This window comes from Anguilla anguilla, chromosome 15 (genome assembly GCF_013347855.1).
Source record: "Anguilla anguilla isolate fAngAng1 chromosome 15, fAngAng1.pri, whole genome shotgun sequence".
NCBI classification, from domain to species: Eukaryota; Metazoa; Chordata; class Actinopteri; order Anguilliformes; family Anguillidae; genus Anguilla; species Anguilla anguilla.
Genome location: NC_049215.1, coordinates 28,101,479 through 28,126,564, shown reverse-complemented (window position 1 = coordinate 28,126,564; position 25,086 = coordinate 28,101,479). Strand labels below are relative to the sequence as shown.

At 48.2% G+C, this 25,086-nt stretch overlaps 1 protein-coding gene across 3 annotated transcripts; it reads left to right on the top strand.

Annotated features, from left to right (window-relative positions):
• The first annotated feature begins 173 nt into the window (after positions 1-173).
• tpp2 (tripeptidyl peptidase 2) lies at positions 174-24,589 on the top strand. Of its 3 annotated transcripts, XM_035394039.1 has the most exons (29): positions 174-473; positions 2,075-2,203; positions 2,407-2,502; positions 2,968-3,072; positions 3,501-3,625; positions 5,352-5,515; positions 6,110-6,264; positions 7,150-7,226; positions 7,699-7,826; positions 8,819-9,067; positions 9,319-9,434; positions 9,564-9,735; positions 10,032-10,189; positions 10,823-10,899; positions 11,195-11,301; positions 11,441-11,595; positions 11,933-12,049; positions 12,139-12,239; positions 12,536-12,632; positions 12,744-12,881; positions 14,601-14,845; positions 15,560-15,638; positions 17,101-17,139; positions 18,321-18,472; positions 19,609-19,705; positions 20,017-20,147; positions 21,697-21,904; positions 22,016-22,135; positions 22,781-24,589. In XM_035394039.1, the coding sequence occupies exons 1-29, from the start codon at positions 309-311 to the stop codon at positions 22,868-22,870; spliced, it is 3,792 nt and encodes a 1,263-aa protein (XP_035249930.1). In that variant the 5' UTR covers positions 174-308; the 3' UTR covers positions 22,871-24,589. The 3 variants fall into 3 exon arrangements, with proteins under 3 accessions (XP_035249930.1, XP_035249931.1, XP_035249932.1); XM_035394040.1 differs by lacking the exon at positions 17,101-17,139; XM_035394041.1 differs by lacking the exons at positions 21,697-21,904; positions 22,016-22,135; positions 22,781-24,589 and adding an exon at positions 21,160-21,208.
• Positions 24,590-25,086: the final 497 nt, after the last annotated feature.

The window sequence follows — 25,086 nt, the reverse complement described above, 5'->3', positions numbered from 1 at the left end:
TACAGGGTATATAAGGACATCCTGGCTTCCACGTTACCTTTGACCTTTAACTTAACTAAACATGCGGTTTAATTGAGTTTGCATTTAGAATAGAAACATTATTCAATATTCAGTTACTATAAAACATTGTCCATCTGAGAAGACAACCGAGTCCGTCTAAAGTACAGAGCATATCAGGAACGTTAACGAAGAGAAAAAGGAGTGGTGTCCCTTTAAGTCCTCGCTAGTCTGTCGCGCTGTGTGAATGGTCCTCGGTCTTCCCATCGTTTCTCTGGTTGTTGTTGTTTTCATAATCATTCTTTAGGGTCATGGCTGCTCATTCCAACGAAGAACCGTTCCCTTTCCACGGGTTGCTGCCCAAAAAAGAGACCGGTGCCGCGTCTTTTCTCACCCGGAACCCAGAGTACGATGGTCGAGGCGTCCTCATCGCAATACTCGATACCGGCGTGGACCCGGGAGCGCCGGGACTGCAGGTAACTCTAGCAGGGGGATTTCGCAGGGCAGTAGGCCGCACTCGGAGATCCAAGATAGCCTGGTAAGGTTACATGGCATAAATACGGGACACTGCACGGAACAGTGATGCGAAACGGGAGTCTGGGCCTTTCAGTATTGTTGAATTCTTTCTATGCAGTTATTACTTTGCTACCAGGCCAGCTGCTAATTACTTACTGTAGCCAACCCTAACAGACACATATAGCACAGTGCTTTGTCATCCAAGGGCTTCAATGTTAGACTTCTCTGGTTTTGTCGGCGCTTAGTTTTCCTACCTAATACATACAACTATCGTTATATTTTAAGTGAAAGACATATCATTTGAAAACTCGGTGCGCGTTAACACGTTTGTGCTTTCTGGCTTTCGCAATTGCTTTAAGGCAGTTAAGGTTACAGTCAGGACAAGTTACTAGCTAATAACACTAAGTTTAACGTTACCATTGCCCATGGTTACCCTACTGAAGCCAACGTTAACAACGTTACAGTTTTCATCTTACAAGTCTAGCCTACGCTTTGTTTTCTTCTGGGCAAGATAACAGGGTAGCCGGGCTTGTTGACATAACCGGTAATTTTGTGCACAGTATGGAAATTACTCTACAATCAAACGTACAGCATCATCATTGTTTATGCCAGCACCATCAGGCGATATTTTAGTGCCACGTTTGCTAGCAACTTGGAAGCGTTGCTTTACCAACGTTATTATATTTTTCTAATCCTTTTGTGGACCCCACATCACGTTGTTCTCGACCCCATGGGGATAAAAGCCGCTGTCGTAGGATGATATTTTTCCTAATTAGGCCCACCACGCTGAGGTTTCAGCTGCGAGGTTACCTGTCATGCTGAGAGCTGAGGTCACATCCCTTGATCTCAACACTGTAGACTGCACATATTGATTCATAGCATGCTAGCCATGCCATTAATACCCCAGGATTACCTAGTGTAAATAGGAAGCCTGAAAGGTAACTTAAGTGAGTTATATGGCACACAGTTTGGTTGGTCATCCATAGCATAGGCACCTTTTGTCATGTGCAGTTTGTAAGATGGATTGAGTTGCCTATACTTCATTGCCTTTTTATTTTATTTTTTAATTTTTTTACAAATTAAATCTATCTTAGAATATACATTGAATTAGTTGACATTTGACTCTAATAATGCAGGTTAGTGACAGTGGTGTCTCATTCAACATGTTTGTTGCAGAACCACCCCTGTATAAAAAAAAAAACAAACAAAAAAATTCTCGTTCCATTCCATAAACTCTCACTTTCTGTAACTGTTCAAAAGGGATTTTTATAAAAGGTTCAGATTTTTAGTGGGGCACCAAATGGACAGGTCTGGTCTTTCTTGAGATGCTGTGATACACAAATTTGGCATTATATTTTTAAACAAAGTATGAATATTTACCAAAATATTAATATCAACTGTTGGCACCAACACCTATTAACTTATTCTTTTGTGAAACAATGTTCCTTTGCGGCTGCCGCATCTTACTGTGTCCGTACATCTGTCAGGCCTTTCTGTGTATCCCAGTGAAGCCGCCCGGTGTGTGTGTCAGTCTCATGCTCCTGTGTGTGTTCCCATCTAGACTACCACAGACGGCAAGCCCAAGATTGTGGACATCATCGACACGACAGGAAGTGGGGACGTGAACATGGCCACCGTGGTGGAGCCGAAGGAGGGCTCGGTGGTGGGCCTCTCCGGCAGGACGCTCAATGTGAGGCTTGTGATTGTGTCACCTGACGTTCCTCTCGCCTGTGCCACCTGACACAGCTGGCGCCCGTCTGATTCACCTGAGCCAGTGCCCAGCCTGGTGCTGGCCTCCAGGTCAAAGGGGTGCTGTGTTTAGAATGAAAGCCTTCGTCATGTATAGGCCCCTGTGTGAGATTTGCCTCCGCTTTAACTTGTCTTTGTTCTCAGATCCCGACCGCATGGATCAATCCGTCAGGGAAGTATCACATTGGGGTCAAAAATGGCTACGAGTTTTTCCCCAAGGCTTTGAGGGAAAGACTACAGGTGAGCTGGCTTGCGTGTGTCTGTGTGTTTATGTTTGAGTCTGTGTGCATGTGTGAGACAGTTTGACTGTGATTAGGAGCAGTGGTGTGTGTGTGTGTGTGTCTGCCTGTGCGATGTGAGAAAGGGAGAGGGCCTGTTGGAATGAAGTGGTTGGTCGTGTGACTGAGACTAATATGTGTTATGTGTTAGACTATCAAGCTTGTCAGTATGTCAGACTGATATGACTATGAGTGAGAGAGATAGGTGTGTATTTGAGTTTTGTGTCTGAGACAGAAATATGTTTATATGACTGAGAGATACTGGTGGAGTCTAACCCACGTGTTTGTGAGTAGAACTGTATACTTGTAGCTGTGGGACTGATAAGATGAATCGGTAAAGTCTGTTGTGAAGGCTATGTTTGGTGGAAGGTGCATCTCTCTCGGGTGTTTTATATGCTGATGTGTGTTTGTCCTCGTCCACTTTCAGAAAGAGCGCAAGGAGAAGATTTGGGACCCTGCCCACAGAGCAGTGGTGGCAGAGGCCTGCCGGAAGGCTGAGGAGTTTGAGAGCGCACATCCCTCCCCCTCTCAGGTCACAGTCTGTCTGTGTGTGTGTGTGTGTGTGTGTTTGTGTGAGGGAGAGAGATATCTGTCTCATTCTGTGTCTGCGTGTGTGTGTGTGTGTGTGTGAGAGAGAGGCACATTTGTCTCATTTTGTGTGTGTGTGTGTAAGAGAGAGACATATCTCACTTTGTGTGTGTGTGTGTGCACACGTGTGTGTGTGTGTGTGTATGTGTGTGCATATGTGTGTATCTGTAAGAGAGAGCTTGTCTCACTTAGTGTGTGTGTGTGTAAGAGAGCAATGTCTCACTTAGTGTGTATGTGTGTGTGTAAGAGAGCAATGTCTCACTTAGTGTGTATGTGTGTGTGTAAGAGAGCAATGTCTCACTTAGTGTGCATGTGTGTGTATGTGTAAGAGAGAGACATGTCTCACTTTGTGTGTGTGTGTGACCACTGCAGGCAGAGAAGCTGTGGAAGGAGGAGCTGCAGAGCCACACAGAGCTGCTGGCGTCTCTGGAGAAGAAGTACAGCGATCCTGGGCCGGTGTACGACTGCGTGCTGTGGCATGACGGGGTCACCTGGAGGTGAGGGGGTCGGGCGGGGGCGGGGCGGGGACGTCCTGGCCGAGGCGCTGTGGTACCCATGAGACATTCACCTGGCCAGGGAGAAACCTGAGCCCAGGACTTACCCTGATTGCGCGTCTGGGAAAAAAGCGCAGGTGGTTTTGTGTTTCTTTTGTGAATCTTGGCGTGCCATTCTCAAGCTGTACGGAGCTGTGAGAACTTGCGTGTGCGTGAGTGCTGTGCTTGTGAGAGACAGAGTAGGACTGCTTCTCTTCTGGGGGAGTGTGTGCATGTGTGTTACAGGCAGGGACGTTCCGTGGCCCATGGGGGCCTGTTTAAAAATTCTATCATAAGGCCCCCTCCTCTTCTTTCGCCACCCCATCAGCCACGTGCCTATATGGGGCCACCACCGAAATTTCAACACCACCAAAAGCTATAAGGGATATTTAACTTCGGTATAGCCAAAGTAATTTTGTGGAGCCTACTGCATGGTATTTGCATAGCGTGAATGCTCGCAGTTAGCTTGTCCCCGCTGACCGTTAATGCCATCGCTGTTCCTCCCATTGGTCAGGCTCCCAATTCGCTCTCATGCATTGTCTCTCTGATTCCTTGTTGGGAACTTGCCAAAATTAAATAGTTTTAGAGCACAAACTACCTACAGAGAATAATAGATCGATAAAATAGAGCACTACGTCAGAAGGTCTCTGCTTTCAGAATTGATGTATTTTTAATGTGTTATTGACTTATAAAAGAAAAAGAAGATCCAGCAAAAAGCTTTGTTATATTAACTAAGTAATGTATCATTGCCCATGATGACAAAGTCAATCAAACTATGGCTTATATTTCTAAGCAGCAGCAAAAAGAGTTCCTCTGAAAAAAGTTTGAAAGTACTTCCTCACAAAAACGGATGTCTTTGATTTCGAAAACAACATTATATTGATGTATTATCCTCCGTAGTTAGTTTGTGGTTTAAAACTATTCGTTTTGGCCAGGTCTGGAAAATGAATGGGATTTGGGAGCCTCATTACTGAGAGGAAGAGTGATCCTGTTAATGGTCAGCAGGGACAGCTGGTGTTGCTAGTAGGCCTATTCATACTTGCAAATACTATGGGGTATGTTCCATAACATTACTTGTGTTACAGCAATGTGAAATATCCCTTTAAGAAGTAATCGCTGAGCCTTATTCACAAACCTAAAAGCTCTGATTGTTCTTTCATTACTGGAATTTAAAGCCATGTTTTAAAAAAAAACAAAAAACAAAAAAAAAAATGCTAACAAACATTAAACATCCATACCAGGCTGGTAGGCTGTTAGTTTCCATCACTTTTAGGGAAGGCTAAGGAGTCTGGTGTTTGATGCATCGCTGTGTGTCTGTGTGTTTGTGTGTAGTACAGGTCTGTAGTGGGGACATTACAGTGTGTGTGTGTCTGTGTGTGTTTGTGTGTAGTGCAGGTCTGTAGTGGGTACATTACAGTGTGTGTGTGTTTGTGTGTCACAGGGAAGTGGTGGACACACTGCAGTATGAGTTTGTGTGCATTTATTACAGTGCAGTATTTCTCACTTTGTGTGTGTGTGTGTCTGCGTGCGTGTGTGTGTCTGTGTGTGTGCGCGTGTGGGTGCGTGTGCGTGTGTGTGTGTGTGTGTGTGCGTGCGTGCGTGCGCGCGCGTGTGTGTGCGTGTGTATTTGTGTGTGTGTGTGCACGCGCGTGTGTATTTGTGTGTGTGTGTGTGTGTGTGTGTGTTACAGGGCCGTGGTGGACACCTCAGAGTGTGGAGACCTGGCATCTTGCACTGTGCTCAGCTCCTTCAGAGAGAGACAGGAGTTTGCCTCTCTGGGAAACTCTGAGATGCTCAACTACTCTGTCAACATCTACGATGAAGGAAACACTCTGTGTATCGTCACCAGTGGAGGTAAGTGGCAGAGCCTGCAGCAGCCGGGTCTGCTACCGTTACAGGAGAAATGCTGCCATTCGCATCCACACTGTGTCACACGTATTCCATGGTCAGAATTGTGGTGTGCTGTGCGGGCCACGATATTTCTTATATGGAAATTGCCTGTGAATGTTAGGATTTGTTAAAACTGTTGTTGCTTTCACCTGTGAAATGGCATACGGCGCGTGTTCATGCACGCTGTGGTTACCGGATATTTTCAAAAATAAGACGGAGAACTTTGCGAGGGTGTTTTCTACGGAAAAACGACGTGAAATGATTCACTTGTCGTCCTAGTACATTCCCAGGACTGTTTTCCACCCCGGTCAGACCGTGCCAAAGTCTTATGAGCAATGTGGGTGGGGAGGGGCGTGGTTTCCTGTCGCGGCGGCTCTGTGCGCTAACGCGTCATTGGCCTGCGTAGGTGTCGAAAACAGGCCGTTAGTGTCGCACGCGTGGAGAGAGAGAGACGTGCGATTGATACGCCCGCTCTTGCTCCCATTCGTCCTGTTATTCCTGTTCTCGCCTCACCTGATTTCACCCGGGGTGGCGCCCCCCCCCCCCCCCCCCCTGCAGGCGCTCACGGGACGCATGTGGCCAGCATCGCGGCGGGACACTTCCCCGAGGAGCCCGAGCGCAACGGCATCGCCCCCGGGGCCCAGATCCTGGCCCTCAAGATCGGGGACACCCGCCTCAGCACCATGGAGACCGGGACGGGCCTGATTCGAGCGGTAACACCGCCCGCACCCCCAGTTCTGCCTCTCAGGGTCCTCATTGGTCCATTACTGAACTGCTGGCCAAATTTGCGAGCTTGTATTTAGAGTCCCCAACCTGCACACCTTCAGAAAGGCTCAGCTCAATCAGCACATGTGTCTTATAAGGATATTACAGAAATGGTTTTAGTATCAACACTCATCGCATATTGCCCTGTTACTGGGCTCACTTGGATACGTTTTCAATTTTGGCCTGAAATAATGGGAAGGACATTTAGTTCTCGTGAATATCCTGAGTTTAATAAACTATTAGGCTGTCAGGTAGTTTGGGCCAAGAAAATGGTGCCGCAATTAAGGCTAAATCCAAAGTGCGGATACAGTCATTTTCTCAAATTGGATAAGGGGAAGAAACACATTTTGTTGTCTAAGAAACAGCATTTTAAATGGGTGTAAGAAGTGTTGCAAGTTAATTCATCCACCTCAGAGACTCAAACCCACGAAGATATTAATGATGATGAATAATTAATTATAATGCTTCTGCTAAAGAGGTTATCGGGCTATAAACCTGCTGGCTTGTGTACTGTAATTAATTGCATGGTTAGCTGTAATAGGCCATACATGGGAATTCAATTACATGCCCACAATAACCTGAAAGAAGGAAATGAAGTAAAGCCTGTTACTCATATTCAATTAATGGGAACTGTTCCAGTAAATGGACAGTGATTGACATCTTGCCTGCAGGGGGTCTTTTGGCCGCAAAGAGACATGCATACACATAGCCAGAAACACAGCTGAGATTTGGCCTTCTTTTAGTGCATGTATGCACAGTTTCATGCATATGTCTGTGCGCACATGATTTGTGCATGAGACTTGAGATCTTTTGTGTATTGTCTCTCTCTGCAGATGATAGAGGTCATTAACTACAAGTGCGACCTTGTGAACTACAGCTACGGGGAGGCCACACACTGGCCCAACTCAGGGTGAGGCTCCATGCTTTCAGGAGTGGGAGGGGGGTTGTTAGTGGAATTTTGGTAATATCTTACCCAGGCCTGCATGCTGTATGTTGTGATGTGGGGGTGTCAGGTACATTTTTTGTGTGTATATATTTTTGTTTGTGTGTGTGTGCGTGCATGCTTATATGCGTGTGCTTGTGTGCGTGCTCTTTGTGTGTGTATGTGTGTGTGTGTGTGTGCGTGCTCGTATGCGTGCATGTGTGTGTGTGTGTTTAACCGTGTGCATTGTGTGCGTGTGTGTGTGTGTGTTTAACCGTGTGCATTGTGTGCATGTGTGTGTGTGTGTTTAACCGTGTGCATTGTGTGCGTGCGTGTGTGTGTGTTTAACCGTGTGCATTGTGTGTCTGTGTGTTTAACCGTGTGCAGTGCCCGTGTTTGTAGGTGTATGGTATGAGCGTGTGTGCTGTTGGTCTGTGTGTAATGGAGGCTCTCTGTGCAGGAGGATCTGTGAGGTGATCAGCGACGCTGTGCAGAAGCACAATGTGATCTACGTGTCCAGCGCGGGGAATAACGGGCCCTGCCTCTCCACTGTGGGCTGTCCCGGGGGAACCACCAGCAGCGTGATAGGTCAGCCTCCTGTCTGTCAGCGTCAGAGACTGGCAATATGGCCCGCCCACTTTCACTCTTTCACTCTAAGTCTATACACATATCTGAGTGTGTGTGTGTGTGTGTGAGAGAGAGAAAGAGAGAGAGAGTGTGTTCAGTAGCAAACTGTTCAGACGGGGGACAGTATGCCATGTTCATAGCTAAGTGTGTGACTGTAACTGTGTTCATTGTATTCAGTTGAATGAATAAGTGTGTTTTCAGATGAGCTTGTGTGTTTTAAGATGAAATGATATGCGTGTGTGCGCACATTTTCATGTTTGTTTTGTGGTTAGCGGTTAGCCTCCGCGTAAGTGTGCCTGTCTCAGTTGAATGAATGTCTATTTGTTTTGAGATGAGCGTGTGTGTTCAGGTGACGATGTGTGTGTGTTCAGGTAAAGCTGTGTGTGTGTGTTCAGGTGATGGTGTGTGTGTGTGTCTGTGTGTGTTTAGATGAATAAGTGTGCGTGTGTTTGCAGGTGTCGGGGTGTGTGTTTAGATGAATAAGTGTGTGTGTGTTTGCAGGCGTCAGGGTGTGTGTTTAGATGAATAAGTGTGTGTGTGTTTGCAGGCGTCGGGGTGTGTGTTTAGATGAATAAGTGTGTGTGTGTTTGCAGGCGCCGGGGTGTGTGTTTAGATGAATAAGTGTGTGTGTTTGCAGGCGTCGGGGTGTGTGTTTAGATGAATAAGTGTGTGTGCGTTTGCTGGCGTCGGGGTGTGTGTTTAGATGAATAAGTGTGTGTGTGTGTCTGTGTGTGTTTAGATGGATAAGTGTGTGTGTGTTTGCAGGCGTGGGGGTGTGTGTCTAGATGAATAAGTGTGCGTGTGTTTGCAGGCGTCGGGGTGTGTGTTTAGATGAATAAGTGTGTGTGTGTTTGCAGGCGTCGGGGTGTGTGTTTAGATGAATAAGTGTGTGTGCGTGTGTTTGCTGGCGTCGGGGTGTGTGTTTAGATGAGTAAGTGTGTGTGTGTTTGCAGGCGTGGGGGCCTATGTAACTCCAGACATGATGGTAGCGGAGTACTCCCTGAGGGAGAAGCTTCCGGCGAACCAGTACACCTGGTCGTCCCGGGGCCCCAGCACAGACGGGGCGCTGGGGGTGAGCATCAGCGCTCCGGGGGGCGCCATCGCCTCCGTGCCCAACTGGACCCTGCGCGGGACCCAGCTGATGAACGGCACCTCCATGTCCTCCCCCAACGCCTGCGGGGGCATCGCGCTGCTGCTCTCAGGTACCCCCCCCCACCCCACCCCACCTCACCCCCCGCGTGTGTGAAACTCTTCTGTATGTTTGTGTGTTTGTTAGGGTCTTATGTATGTAGGCAGGTGTGAGGCAGTGATGGCGAGCTGTATGTATGAGTCTGAATAATGGTGATATGTACTGTGTGTGTAAATGGTGGTTATGTACAGTATATGTATGACTTTATTAATAATAGTGATAATGGTGTATGTGTATATGGTGACGCTGCACTCGTGTACTCAGGACTGAAACGCGACGGTATTCGCCCCACCGTTCACGCTGTCCGCCGGGCTCTGGAGAACACGGCCGCCAAAGTGGGAGACATCGAGGTGTTCGCTCAGGGGCACGGAATCATTCAGGTGAGAATCGCTGTTCTGTCCGCTCGTCCCTCTCTCTCTCCCTCTCTCTCTCTCTCTCCCTCTCTCTCTCTGTCTCTCTCTCTCCCTTTGTCTGTGGGCAGCGTTGGATTGTGAGTAATTCTCCCCCAGGTGGATCGGGCGTTTGACTACCTCACGCAACATGCTCCGCTGCCCACCAGTAATCTGGGCTTCGCCGTTACCGTGGGAACGCAGCGTGGCATCTACCTCAGGGATCCGGTCCACGTCTCCTCTCCCTCCGACCACGCTGTGGGCATCGAGCCCATCTTCCCCGAGAACACGGGTACAGATCATTTACCTCTCAGACAAGAACACGGGGGTTTAAAACATAAACACTTTAAGGTGTGAGGTCACGTATAATGTGATTAGAATGCACTTAACTGAACATTCCATTGCGGATGGAACAATCTCTGCTTGTAACTGAAAGCACCAGAGTTCTAGAACACTGACTTAGAATTTTGAAAAACATTCCCAAAAACCTTCTCTTCAAAGGGTTGTCTCAACATGTTTTTGCTTCTGTGCGCAGTGAGTACCGTTGCTGAACTCCTTAATTGGTTGCAATTTGCGTGTGCATTGCAGAGAATTCAGAGAGAATCTCGCTCCAGCTGCACCTGGCTCTCACCTGTAGCGCCTCCTGGGTGCACTGCCCCTCCTACCTGGAGCTCATGAACCAGTGTCGCCATGTCAACGTGCGAGTCGACCCCCATGGGCTGCGGGAAGGGTTACACTACACTGAGGTATGGGGTGTGGCTATACTACACACATGGATAAGGGGAGGGGCTACATTACACTACACTGAGGTATGGGGTGTGGCTATACTACACACATGGATAAGGGGAGGGGCTACATTACACTACACTGAGGTATGGGGTGTGGCTATACTACACACATGGATAAGGGGAGGGGCTACATTACACTACACTGAGGTATGGGGTGTGGCTATACTACACACATGGATAAGGGCAGGGGCTACATTACACTACACTGAGGTATGGGGTGTGGCTATTCTACACACATGGATAAGGGCAGGGGCTACATTACACTACACTGAGGTATGGGGTGTGGCTATACTACACACATGGATAAGGGGAGGGGCTACATTACACTACACTGAGGTATGGGGTGTGGCTATACTACACACATGGATAAGGGGAGGGGCTACATTACACTACACTGAGGTATGGGGTGTGGCTATACTACTCACATGGTTAAGGGGAGGGGCTACATTACACTACACTGAGGTATGGGGCGTGACCATTTGGCATTTATTGTTTTAACTACTAGAGCTTTAAAAAGCATTTAACCTCAATTGTGTGTCTTTCTTTTCCTTAAACTGTATGTGTGGTGCTGGGTGTGCCTGTATTTTGCAGATTTGTGGTTATGATACTACATCTTCCAGCTCAGGCCCACTCTTCAGGGTTCCCATTACGGTTATAATACCTGCAAAGTAAGTGCATTTAACACCACCTGACATATCAGTCATGTTTCTTGATTTCATATTTCAGAACTAATTGTGCTGTTTTGTATTGGCAGTGTTTTTCTATTTATGGTTTTCGCAAACCACTGGAATGTGCATATTTGCGAGTGTACTGTGCGTGCGTGTGTGTGTGTGTGTGTGTGTGTGTGTGTGTGTGTGTGTGTGTGTGTGTGTGTGTGTGCTTGTACCTACATGCATGTGAGAGCATATGTGTGATGCGTTAGCTGTTGTGATACTGAATGCTGCTCTCGTGGTTTTTTTGCAGGGTCGTAGAGGACAGTAATCAGGAGGTCTCCTTCACGGATGTCCATTTCAAACCCGGTCAGATTCGACGCCATTTCATCTCCGTCCCTCAGGGAGCGTCCTGGGCAGGTGAGTGAGAGAGCGAACAGCTGCGTCAAAACGGCAGGTGCTCGAGCGTCGTGCTCTCACTGGCTGACAGGCCTGTCAGTCAGCACCAGGCCCGTGTCTATTTGCTGATGCCGGTGTGTGAACCCTCCCTCTCCCTCAGAGGTCACCCTCACCTCTCACTCGGGCGACGTGTCCTCCAAGTTCGTCCTGCACGCCGTCCACCTGGTGAAGCAGCGGGCGTACCGAGCCAACGAGTTCTACAAGTTCTCCTCGCTCCCGGAGAAGGGCGCGCTGACGGAGGCCTTCCCCGTGCTGGTGAGGACCGCCCCGCGCGCGGACGCACACGCGTGCGCTCGCTGACATGCGTATGTCCAGAGCAGGGGTGTCCGAATCCCACGGGGCTGCAGTGTCTGCAGGAATTTGGGATTTCCTGTCAATCAGTTCCCAATTAAAGGCCTTGAGAACAAAGTCTGTGCACTCCTTAGCGTTTCAAAATGAAACGCTGGTGCTGAGATTACCCCAAAAACCAGCAGACACCGCAGCCCTCCAGGACTGGAGCTTGACACCTGTGGGCTAGGGGAAGGGCGATTCGGTCGATTTTTGTTGAGCTGCGATGCGGGTGGTTTCAGCTGCGATGTCTCTGCTCTCTCAGCCAGGGCGGACGGTGGAGTTCTGCATCGCCCGGTGGTGGGCCAGTCTGGGTGATGTCATCATCGACTACTGCATCTCCTTCCACGGGCTGTCCGTCTCCCCCTCCCCCCTGCACATTGTGAGTATCGGGCCTTCCTCGCCTGCTCCGTGGTCTTCCTCGCGGAGGCGCGTGCTGTCCTTCACAGTCTCCCTGTTCTCCTTCTCAAGCACGCGGCAGAAATCATCTCCAGCTTCGAAGTGCTGTCTCCCCTGAAGTACGAAGACATCTCACCCAGCATCACGCTCAAGACCTGGGTTCAGCCGTTAAGGTGGGACCTCTAGTGAGAAGTCTGGCTTTTTGTGTCGATGTCTTTGCTCGCTTTTATGAATGTTTCTGTATGTATGTGATTTTGAACATTAGGTACTCTATCTGTAGTTTTTGTTTCTGTGCAGGTAACATTAAGAGGTTGTACTGAGATGTGTTGTCTGTCTTAGAGCTTCTGTTTGCTGTCCCTTCTGTATGAGTGCTCCGTTTGGGATCCTTGTTTAGGGAGGCAGTGACGATTGTCAGAGATTATGTGAGGAAACACTCAGAGGTTGTTCTTTGTCTTTTTGGGCTTTTCAGGCCCATCAGTGCAAAGACTAAAGCTCTCGGTCTGCGGGACGTCCTACCCAACAATAGGCAGCTTTACGAGATTGTCCTCACATACAACTTCCACCAGGTAAGTCTCAGACACTCACGCATGCGCACACACTCACACACACACACTCACACACAGAAGCAGAGTGTGTGTGTATTATGTAAATGGCTCTCCTCTCTCTCTGTCTCTCAGCCTAAGAGCGGTGAAGTGACTCCAAGCTGCCCTCTCCTCTGTGAGCTGCTCTACGAGGCCGAGTTTGACAGCCAGCTCTGGCTTCTGTTCGACCACAACAAGAGATTGCTGGGCTCTGGTGATGCCTACCCACATCAGGTAACTACAGCACAACCCAACACTGCTCCTATACACCCCCCTACCCCACATCAGGTAACTACAGCACGACCCAACACTGCTCCTATACACCCCCCTACCCAAATCAGGTAACTACAGCACAGCCCAACACTGCTCCTATACACCCCCCTACCCACATCAGGTAACTATAGCACGACCCAACACTGCTCCTATACACCCCCCTACCCACATCAGGTAACTACAGCATGACCCAACACTGCTCCTATACACCCCCTACCCACATCAGGTAACAACTACAGCACAGCCCAACACTGCTTATATATACCCCCCTATTCACATCAGGTAACTACAGCACGACCCAACACTGCTGCTATACACCCCCCTACCCACATCAGGTAACTACAGCACAGCCCAACACTGCTCCTATACACCCCCCTACCCCACATCAGGTAACTACAGCACGACCCAACACTGCTCATATATACCCCCTTACCCACATCAGGTAACAACTGCAGCACAGCCCAGCACTCCTCACATATACCTCTGCAGGAAACAACTACAGCACAATCCAACAGTGCTCATATATAATTACACCAGGTAACATAACCATAATATAACCGCAAACACCAAACACAAATGTCTCCAATGACAACCCTGCCTCCAGGTAATATAACCCCCAACTTCAATGCTACTAATCTCTGTATTCTTCTGTTATCTTTCTCTTTCTCTCTGTGTTCAGTTTTTTTTGGTACTCCGACTCTTGCTCTCTCTCTCTCTCTCAATTATATGGAGCTGTGTACGTCTATGCAGAGAGGACATTGTGGGTACACCCAGGAATTTTATTATTCTATTAAGTATAGGATAATCGAGTCTCAGATTTGCCTTTCTCCACTGATGAGTTGCTGCTCTGCTGGGCTATTTCCTTAATAAGAAACGTTTTTTTCCAAATTACGCTCGTGGCTAAGAACGGTCATAAAACAGTTTTATTGGTGCTTAATGTTTTGGAATGAATCTCTTTCATATGTCAGTAAATCAGTATGTACCAGTCAGTCAGTAAGGTGCCTAATCATCCCCCTCCCGTCCCTCTCTCTCTTTCTCAAATTCAGATGCTTTATTGGTATGATATATTTCAAAATACATATTGCCAACGCGTAGTGATAGCTACTAGCATAGTTACAATTTTAAAAAACCGCAACAATAACATTTGTAAAGGAGGGAGATTTGTTTTTTAATTTTGATATCTTATTAAAATTTATTTTCACAATGCGAAGTATTCATTCTTTCTCCCTCTCTCTCCCCATCCCTCTTGCTCCCTCCCCCCCTCCCCCCCTCCCTCTCCCTTCTTTTCTCTCTCTGTCTCTCTTCCTCTCCCTATCTCGCTCTCCCCTCCCTCTCTCCCTCTCCCTCCCCCTCACTCTCCCCCTTTCCCTTTCCTCTCCCCCTCTCTGTCTCTCTCTCCCGCCCCCCTCTCTCTCTCTCTTGCTACCCCCTCTCTCTCACCCCCTCCCCCCTCTCTCTCCCCCTCTCTCCTGCCCTCCCTCTCCCTCCCTCTCTCTCTGACTGATTGTGATGTGTCTCTTTCTCCCTCCCTCTCTCCCTCTCTCTTTCTCCCACCCCCTCCCTCCATCTTTCCCCCTCTCCTCCCTCCCTCCTTCTCCCTCCCTCTCTCTCTCCCTCTCCCCTTCTCTCCCTCCCTCTCTCTCTGACTGATGGTGATGTATCTCTCTCTCTCTCTCTCAGTACTCTCTGAAGCTGGAGAAGGGCGACTACACGGTGCGCCTGCAGGTGCGGCACGAGCAGGCGAGTGAGCTGGAGCGGCTGAAGGATCTGCCGTTCATCGTGTCTCACCGCCTGTCCTCCACGCTCAGCCTGGACATCTATGAGACGCACAAGAACGCCCTGCTGGCCAAAAAGAAGGCCAACTCTGTCACCCTGCCCCCCAGCTGCTCCCAGCCCTTCTACATCACCGCCCTGCCTGACGACAAGTGAGTGCCAGCCCCCCCCCCCCCCCAATCGCTCCGAAACGATGACCTCATCATCAGTCCCATTCCAAACCTACACCTGACCACATCATCAATCCCATCCCACATCTGCTCCAAAACACTAACCTCATCATCAGTCCCATCCCACACCTGCCCCGAAACTCTAACCTCATCATCAACCCCATCCCAAATCTACATCTGACCACATCATCAACCCCATCCCACATCTGCTCCAAAACACTAACCTCATCATCAACCCCATCCCAAACCTACACCTGACCACATCATCAATCCCATCCCACATCTGCTCCAAAACACTAACCTCATCATCAATCCCATCCCAAACCTACACCTGACCACATCATCAATCCCATCCCACATCTGCTCCAAAACTCTAACCTCATCATCAACCCCATCCCAAACCTACACCTGACCACATCATCAACCCCATCCCACATCTGCTCCAAAACACTAACCACATCATCAACCCCATCCCACATCTGCTCCAAAACACTAACCTCATCATCAATCCCATCCCACACCTGCTCCAAAACTCTAACCTCATAATTAACCCCATCCCAAACCTTCTCCAAAACTCTGACCTCATCATCAACCCACACCTGCTCCAAAACAGCTTTTATTCCCTCCCTCTGTTGTTTTTCTCTGATCACACGCTCTGTGGTGAATCATTTGCGTCATATTTCCAATTTTCCCTAGAATTCCTAAAGGGACTTCTCCTGGCTGCTACCTGACGGGGTCGCTGGTGGTGTCCAAGAGTGAATATGGGAAGAAAGCTGTGAGTGCTTACGTACTGCCGTCCCTCAGAGCATGTGTCCTCTCATTCTGCTCCTCCTCCGTACTCCTCCTGCTGCAGGAAGCCTCGCTTACGCCACGGCGTGTGCCCCGTGTGTGCGCTTCTCAGCTCTGTCTGTCTGTCTGTCTGCTGTGTGGTAGAACCCCAAGCTCTCTGTCTGTCTGTCTGTCTGTCTGCTGTGTGGCAGAATCTCTAGCTCTCTGTCCATCTGTCTGCTGTGTGGCAGACACTCTAGCTCTCTGTCTGTCTGTCTGTCTGTCTGCTGTGTGGCAGACACTCTAGCTCTCTGTCTGTCTGTCTGTCTGTCTGCTGTGTGGCAGACACTGTAGCTCTCTGTCCATCTGTCTGTCTGTCTGCTGTGTGGGAGACACTCTAGCTCTCTGTCTGTCTGTCTGTCTGTCTGCTGTGTGGCAGAATCTCTAGCTCTCTGTCTGTCTGTCTGCTGTGTGGCAGAATCTCTAGCTCTCTGTCCATCTGTCTGTCTGTCTGCTGTGTGACAGTGCCTTTAGCTCTGTCTGTCTGTTTGCTGTGTAGCAGAGCCTCTGGCTGGCTGTCTGTCTGTCTGTCTGCTGTGTGGCAGACACTCTAGCTCTCTGTCCGTCTGTCTGTCTGTCTGCTGTGTGGCAGACCCTCTAGCTCTGTCTGTATGTCCGTCGGCTGCTGTGTGGCAGAGCCTCTAGCTCTGTTTGTCTGTCTGCTGCGTAGCTGTTCGTGCTTGAGGTCACTGAGCTGTGACCGCGGGGGCTGTTGTTTACGGTACGACCCCAACAGAACCGCAGTTGCTTTGGAAACGTGGTCGCATTCTGTGGGGCTCATGATGGCCGCTCATTACCGTGGTCCTATTTCGGGTTCTGTTTGGGTCATAGCCTGATCAGATATACACAGGCCTAGTAGCATGGGTGTGCTGGGGGTGGATTTCTGTGTAATGCGTCTGTTCAGTAATTAATCTGGTTAATAATCCTTAATAGCTTGTGCACACACGAGTACGTGTGCTCTTCGTCGCGCTTTGTTTTTGCTCACTAGGCTGTGGCCGTGTTTTTTTATTTATTTTTTTTTTTTTGTTAATGCGTTAAAGGAGGCTTTTTAGATCGTCGAGCTTGATCCTGGTAGGGGGAAGGGAGAAGAGGCCTAACACTCCTCCGGTGACCACCAGGTGGTGCTGCCAGACTTGAAATGGCTCATTTGTGCAAGCTAATGCCCTGTGATGTGTTGAAGTCTCTAGAAATGTTGATGAACAGAAACGGGAAAGGTTGAAAGGGGCGGAGGCTGTAGAGCTGCTCTGAACAAGGAAAGAGCTGCTGCCTGCCAAAAAGCGGCCCCTTTGCCGAGAAGTGCCTGGATGGAAAGAGGGAAGAGAGAAAGAGGGAAAAGAGAGAGAAAAGGGAAAGAGCGTGTCTGTCCAAGTGTGCCTGTTTTTCTTACTGTCTGTTATTCTGACCACCAGGGCCAGGCCTCAGCAAAACGGCAAGGAAAATTTAAAAAGGTACTGGCTGGGTGGGCGTTCTGTGATTGGTTATCATCACGCACACAAATGTGTTCTGCCCCCTCCCCCTCGCCCCCGCTCTAGAACAGGGGTCAGGGGTCAGGGGTCACGGGCATTATACTATTTCCCCACCGCCTGGCTTCTGTTGACCGTACCCGGTGCCATGAATAGTTCTTACCTGGTCACCGTGACACGTGGTGAATGGGTTGAGCATCACTGGCTGAGGCCGGTGTTAGACTGAGATTGCGTTGAGGCATTTTGCCCCTTTGACAAAGAGACTTCCTCAGAGCATCGAATGTGCTGTCCTTTACACTTGAGCATGTCGAAGAAAATGAGCACGCAGGCTTGGGCTTGAAAGCATTCTGACGTCTTTTCAGGTTCAGGGAAATGAAATTTTCTCACCTGCAATCAGTTACATTATAATCACAGTCGTACCTTCATGCCTACTTGACATTTTGCTGTAACTGCGCTGTGTTAACTTTGGTTGAAGTGGCTGAAATCTTTGCAGAAGCTGAGCTACCTGACAAGCACCAGCTACTATACATTGGCATCTAGCTGCCTTAACCAGCAGTTCTGAATTATTTGCTTGTACTCCGTGGCGTTGCTTGTGAGTTTGTACAATCTCAAGGATACTTCTTGAAATATACCAAAGATTTCTGGAATGAAGAAATAACAGCTGAAAATAAATTATTTCCTTTATTTTTGTTTAACAACTAATCACTAAAATATTACTAAACCTAGCAAGTAACTTTGTAGGTTGACCCATCTCACTGTAGGCATTTCTAGTGAGGAACATCATGTAAAATGGATTCATTTCCTGTGTCCTAATGCCACCTAATGGTAAAAGAAAGGCGTTGGTTTACTTTGTCTCTTACGCTAGTGGACTGGCTCTGGCTAAGCATGTCGCGATTTGCATTCAACCCTAACACCTGTTGCTTTGGGGTCACTTCAGTGGTGTTCACACTCGGGCCTTCGCTGTCTTAACAGTGACCAGTGTGTCAGGTGAGAACATTCATGACAGGGTCCCTCACGTTTGTTGCCAGGCTGTGAGGAGCAGGAAGTCCCTTGGTCCATGAGGCTATGGGTGGTGATGGGCAATGTAGTTCTTGAGTGTGTTTGAGTTATGCAGTCTGTGTGTATGTCTGCGTGTGTGCATGTGTGTGATTGTGTCTCCCATTCAGGATGTTGTGCCTGTCTTCTACCACCTGATCCCTGCACCCAACAAGCCCAAGAATGGAGGGAAAGAGAAAGAGAAGGATGGGGAAAAGGAAAAAGACGTGAAAGAGGAGTTTGCTGATGCACTGAGAGACCTGAAGATTCAGTGGATGACAAAGTCAGTATCCAGAGTTGCTGTGGATTTTGAAACGTTTCATTTTGATATGGTTGTCGCAAAATAACCTTTCCTCTCTCCTCCCACTAATCTCTTTGCTGGTGTAAGTGGAAGTTAATGTTTTGTCATGTTGGGGCCGCAGTGTAGAATAATAGAGAACTGGACTTGCAACTGCGAGGTTGCAGGTTCGACTCTCAGGCGGGGCACTTCCGATGAGCCACTCAGCGTGCTACTGCGTCTGATTTGCTTCAGCAAAATATCCAGCTGTATAAATTGAGTGAATGTATGTGAGCTGTGTAACTCACCCCGCAGAAGACCCTCTGCTAGAATGCAAATTACACAAATTACTGATGAAATAAAAGTGAGTAACTACATTAGTGTTATACATTCACAATAATATCCACAACAGTGGAATATTAGCTTATTGTTGCAATAAAATGTTGCTTTACTTTATCTTATCATTTACAAATGATTGGGTGAAGCAAGGCATAATTAGAAAAGTTAATGCACTTAATGCACAATGAGTTCAATGTTATGTATAATATGCATATAATAATCATGTATAATTTTCAAAACTGCATCATAACTGCATTGGAAATAACCTAAATGGGGAAAAATGTGAATTAAACTGTCATAATCCACCGTGAGTGGGCTGCATAGAGCGGAGGTAAATAATTCATTTGTGTCGCGTTGAGCAGCTGAAAACACCCAATTATCGGAGTTTCTGGAAGCGGCACGCTTCTGCACTTTAACTGCAGATGCATCACACACATTTAATGGAAGTAGCATTTCGCGCCCACGTCTGCAGTGGCCTTTCGGGTGCTTTTTTCGTCGTCTCCCTGGTTTCCTCTGGCAGAATTTTGCCACTGTTGTTTAGTCACTCATCTGCTGCAGCCAAACTGTTCTGCATTCAGCCGGCTTCATTGTTCAGTTTTGGTACTCTAAGCAAAATAAAAGACCCCTGTCATGTCCAGTGCATCTCAAAAAGATGAGGGAAAAAAAATGGGATCATCCTTGACGAGGTATGTGCTTAGAGTGCATAGGCCTAATCCGTGACAGGCTCTCTCCCTGGTTCTTTTCTTATATCTGGTCTCTCTCTGTCTCTCGTATTCTCTCTCTCTCTATCTCTGTCCCTTCAGGTTAGACACCAGCTGTGTCTACGATGAGCTGAAAGAGAACTTCTCCTCCCACCTGCCTCTGCATGTGACACGGCTCCACCAGCTGGACTCTGAGAAGGTAGTCATGGAGATGGGCAGCGTGCTTATTGGCCGGTCAGCGTTAGCTTTCGATAGGTCCACCTGCTGATGTATGGATGACGTGAGCTTGAGGGTTAGAGAGCTAGCCGATTTATTGGCTCAAGCTCGTTGCCTGTTGATGGATGGGTTAGCGGTGGCATCACAGTCTTCAGCGGCAGTGCAATCATTCAGCTAACTGGCTGATAAGTGGCAGAATGCAGTCGATGAGCTTGCTGATTGATTGATCGGCGGGTCCTGGCCGTGATGACTCCGGTCTCTAAACTCGCCCTGTGGTCTCGGCGTCCCGCACAGGAACGTCTGAAGCGCCTGGGCGAGATCGCGGCGGCCGCGGACATCGTGATCTCTCACATCGACCAGACGGCCCTCGCCGTGTTCCTCTCCATGAAGACCGACCCCCGGCCGGACGCCGCCACCATCAAGAGGTGCTGAGCTTAACGCTTACCCCCAGGGGTCCCCAACCTGATCCAGAACAGGCTGGTGTGGGTGCAGGCTTTAGGTCCAACCAAGCAGGAACACATCTGATTCTATGAGTCAACCAATAGCGTCTTTGCTAAAGACCTTGATTTGTAGAGCCAGGTGTGCTTCTGCTGGGTTGAAACAAAAACCTGTACCCATGCTGGAGCTTTCTGGATGAGATAGAGGATATCTGGCCTACACTGTGCGCTCTGTTGCAGGTAAAAAGCTAGTCCTCTAGGGCTCAGCTCCCCCTACCAGAACTCTGACTCTCCCTCCAGGCCTTCCTACTCTTTTCCAGGGGCTTAGAGCCACAAAGGTTGGGGCTTTAATCGGAAGTCTTGTCCCTGGTCAGACACCCTAGTCACGCAAGGGCAGCAGGGCTTAAAGCAGAACTATTCTACCGTGCAGTGCTGCTGCTTGTGAACAGAATCTGTTTGCACCGTTGCCGTCTTTTTCAGCTGATACCAGGTTAGCGCGCTCGTAACTGTGAGAAAATACACTTTCACTTGGCTGCACTCGGGTGCACACAGCCTCCGCTTGTCGTTTCTGGGCGACGCCTTTATGGTGTTTGTGTGTTTAATATAAATGAGCTCTCACCTTGTTCGTGTTATGACCGTAGCTAGCTCGTTCAGCTTATTCTAATGCAAGGCCTGGTCTGGTTCTCATTTAGGAGCAGTGGAAGTGCTCCAGGGCTTTCTGAGAGTGTGCTTCAGTTCCTGAGTAGAGATGCTGGCCTTTCGTTTCCCTCAGAATGAAATCGACAGTGTTAATGCCTATGAACAGAGAATTTGTCCTGTGGAAAAAGGCCCATGCTGTTCCATTACAAGGATGTTGATAACATCACTGACATTGCATTAAACTAGAAAGATTGCCCTCGTGTGAAGTTGTGGTTTGCTGTTAAAAAGTTGTACACATTGTGTACTTGGTTAGAGCAGGGTCAGGGGTCAAAGTTGAGTGACCCCATACTGTGTGTTGTAGTGATATGGAGAAGCAGAAGTCTTCCCTGCTGTAAGCTCTGGGTAGAGCAGGGCCAGGGGTCAGGGGTCAGGGGTCAAAGTTGAGTGACCCCATACTGTGTGTTGTAGTGATATGGAGAAGCAGAAGTGCTCCCTGCTGTAAGCTCTGGGCAAAGCAGGGCCAGGGGTCAGGGGTCAGGGGTCAAAGTTGAGTGACCCCATACTGTGTGTTGCAGTGATATGGAGAAGCAGAAGGCTTCCCTGCTGTAAGCTCTGGGTAGAGCAGGGCCAGGGGTTAGGGGTCAGGGGTCAGGGGTCATAGTCGTGCGTTTGACCCCGTGCTGTGTGTTGCAGTGATATGGAGAAGCAGAAGTCTTCCCTGCTGTAAGCTCTGGGCCAGGGGTCAGGGGTCAGGGGTCATAGTCGTGCGTTTGACCCCGTGCTGTGTGTTGCAGTGATATGGAGAAGCAGAAGTCTTCCCTGCTGGAGGCTCTGGGTAGAGCAGGGTCAGGGGTCAGGGGTCATAGTCGTGCGTTTGACCCCGTGCTGTGTGTTGCAGTGACATGGAGAAGCAGAAGTCCTCCCTGCTGGACGCTCTCTGCAGGAAAGGCTGTGCGCTGGCTGACCAGCTCCTTCAGCTGAGCCTGCAGGACGGAGCCAGCGCGGGCGAGGTGGGCAGCTCTGACGATGACCCAGAGGGCGTGGCCAAGACCCTGACTGACACCTTCTGGGAGGTGCAGAAGTGGGCGGAGCTCACCGATTCTAAGGTGGGGGGACCGTACACCGAAGTTGAGCAGAGTTCTCTTTACCCTGCTAAGAGGATGTCTTTACATTTATGAGTAACACCAATTTATCTGTGTTCTTTTTTTATTTATTAGGTCTTAACATTTTCATATAAACATGCGCTCGTCAATAAAATGTACGGAAGGGCCCTGAAGTATGCATCCAAGATTGTGGAGGACAAGCCCAGCAAAGAGAACTGGAAAAACTGCACTCAGGTAAGAACTGCCTTCAGTTCACCCTGCTACAGCCCTCCAGCGAGCCCAGTGCTCCTGCATGCTCTCCACTGCAGCTGCGCAGACTGCCCTGTGTGCTGACTGAGTGACAGCCCTGTGTGCTGTCTGAGTGACAGCCCTGTGTGTTGACTGAGTGACAGCCCTGTGTGCTGTCTGAGTGACAGCCCTGTGTGCTGTCTGAGTGACAGCCCTGTGTGCGGCCTGAGTGACAGCCCTGTGTGCTGTCTGAGTGACAGCCCTGTGTGCTGACTGAGTGACAGCCCTGTGTGCTGTCTGAGTGACAGCCCTGTGTGCTGTCTGAGTGACAGCCCTGTGTGTTGACTGAGTGACAGCCCTGTGTGCTGTCTGAGTGACAGCCCTGTGTGCTGTCTGAGTGACAGCCCTGTGTGCTGTCTGAGTGACAGCCCTGTGTGCTGTCTGAGTGACAGCCCTGTGTGCTGACTGAGTGACAGCCCTGTGTGCTGACTGAGTGACAGCCCTGTGTGCTGTCTGAGTGACAGCCCTGTGTGCTGTCTGAGTGACAGCCCTAGCAGGATCTGGGTATCGAGCCACTCCGCGATGGCCTAGGCGACGTGCGGTGTAGTCTGTCAGGCTGTTGTTCACACCGTCTTTTCTAATTGATTTCAGTTAATGAAGTCTCTCGGCTGGACACACTGCGCCACCTTCGCTGAGAACTGGCTCCCGGTCATGTACCCCACAGACTACACTCCCTTTTGAGCAGCGCGGTGCTGCGCAAAAAAACATGCCAAGCAAGCAAACAACATGCAACAACAACACAAACACACAACGCACAGCACGGAACGACCGGACAGCCCACAGAGGGACGTCACATCCCAACAGTATCGCAAGACCGCCAGAACGAATTACAGCGTGGAGTTACAAACGTCAACTCTTCCTTTTATCCCTGAACCCTGTGGAGAGAGTCTCTCCCTCCCCATCTCCCTCTCTTTCTCTCCCTTTCTGACACGCACACAAACGCAGGCATCCTTTATCTCTGAGCCCAGAGTCTCTCTCACACACACACACACACACACACACACACACACACACTGTTCCTTTTCCTGGGCTGCTTTTTGCCACTCTCTGTCGAGCTCCTGATTTGTCAGCTGGGGTTCATCCAGAGGCTTTAGGCCCAGCCATGTCCAATCGCCACTCGGAGTGTTGCTGGATACCATCAGAGATGGGTTCGCATGAATGAAAAGCTCATTTTACCCTGATTTCAGAAGCATTGTCCGGGACTTACTAAAAACAAACCAACCACTAATACATTTTCTATTGACTTCCTCCCACTCTGGTCTTGGTGATCAACTCCTGTGTACCAATGTACAAACATGCGTTGTTAAATCTATAACTGTTCAGGGGCAACACATCTGTTCTTATTTTCTCTTTGTGTATCATTGTGGCATGTTGAAAGGAGTTTGGAAGCATACAGCTTTTTATTTAAAATTCTGTTGGAAATTAAAATAGGTTCTCTCATCTATCCCCACAGCATAAATGGCCAAGTTTAATAATGTTGACCTGGCCTGCTTGGAATGGCCCTTTGTTGTTCTTGATCTTTTGCTTGTTTTCATATCTAGTATTCAGTGCATAATCACAACCATTTTGCCAAAATAGAACGTTTTTGGTTTAAAGGGAAGGTGTCTTTGTAAATGTGGGAATGAGAAAGTTTACAGTATGCCCAACTTAGATGAGTTTAAGGAAAATTATTGCTGAAGTAGTAAGTGCAGACTTTTGGGATTGCTACCGGTTTCGTGTTGTCTTAATCTGACCGTAAAGTCGCTAGAATAGTTAATTTTAGGCATGGATAGCAGGTGTGTGAAAGACCTGGACTGTATTAGTATCTAACCGAATCAGAATCTTTGTTCAAACATGAATGTAATGCTTCCGGATGGAATCGGTTGTAATTCTAGAGCTTCAGAAGGCTGAGGCCTTTAATGAAGTGAACGGTTCTATTGCAGAGGACACATGGAACTGTGGGCCTGTCTGATGGTTCTCTTCTGTCTTACCCGGTCCTGTTAAAATCGAAGCACCAGGCTGGGCATAGTCCTGAGCCCGAAGGGCTTGGCTGAACAGTTGTCATGTTTCTGAAGCCTCTTGTGTTCTGTTAATAAAGTGTCCCTTCGTTTTCAGTAAACATAATTTAAATGGCCTTAACCATTCAGCTGTTTCTGCCCGGAGCCCGAGACCCATTCATATCACAAACGTATTTTGTTAGTCGTTTATCTAATAGATAATGTATTTATGGACTCCTTTTATTTATGAAAGCAAACCGTTACAGCCAATATTTATAAAAAAAACAAAAAACATTTTGATTATTTTATAACCATTATCCCTCAGCAACATAAGAACTACAAACAAGATATTTTAACACAGTATATGTATACAATTGTCATAAATAGGAAAATAATTCTGAATAAAATTAAATGAAAATGGAAATGTTTGTGTTTTGTGTTTAATAACTCATTGCTGTAAAGTTTGTGTCTTGAGTGAATAGGATGCTTGTTTTACAGTGGTGACTGGTGCCTTCATTTAGGAAGAAGGTCCGGTGGGTGTGTCTGTGGACACCTCCTAGTTTCGAGTAAATAAATCGTATATTTTTGGGAGAATTTTCTGATGAGAAAATCTTTTCAAAAATTGTTTGTCAATGTAGCCTACTGGTTTCAATTAATTTATTTCTTAACCTATACTGATTTCATTTTATCAAAATGGGTCACTGACTATGGATGTCTTTACAGAAGAGTAGCTTATTCACTTTCATCGAGTAGATTATGTGCCATTCTCATACAGTGCCATGATGAAGTATTTACCCCCTTCACGACTTACTCTATTATTGTGCGTTTGTCACTGTGAATGCTTTCAGATCTTTAGACAAAATGTAATATTAGACAAAGGAAACCTGAGTTAACACGAAACACATTTTTAAAATTGTCATT

Coding starts and splice junctions, on each gene's coding strand:
- tpp2 (XM_035394039.1), top strand. CDS start 309: ATGGCTGCTCATTCCAACGAAGAACCGTTCCCTTTCCACGGGTTGCTG. Junction 5,516..6,109: donor GTGTATCGTCACCAGTGGAG/GTAAGTGGCAGA, acceptor CCCCCCCTGCAG/GCGCTCACGGGACGCATGTG. Junction 12,633..12,743: donor TCACATACAACTTCCACCAG/GTAAGTCTCAGA, acceptor TCTGTCTCTCAG/CCTAAGAGCGGTGAAGTGAC.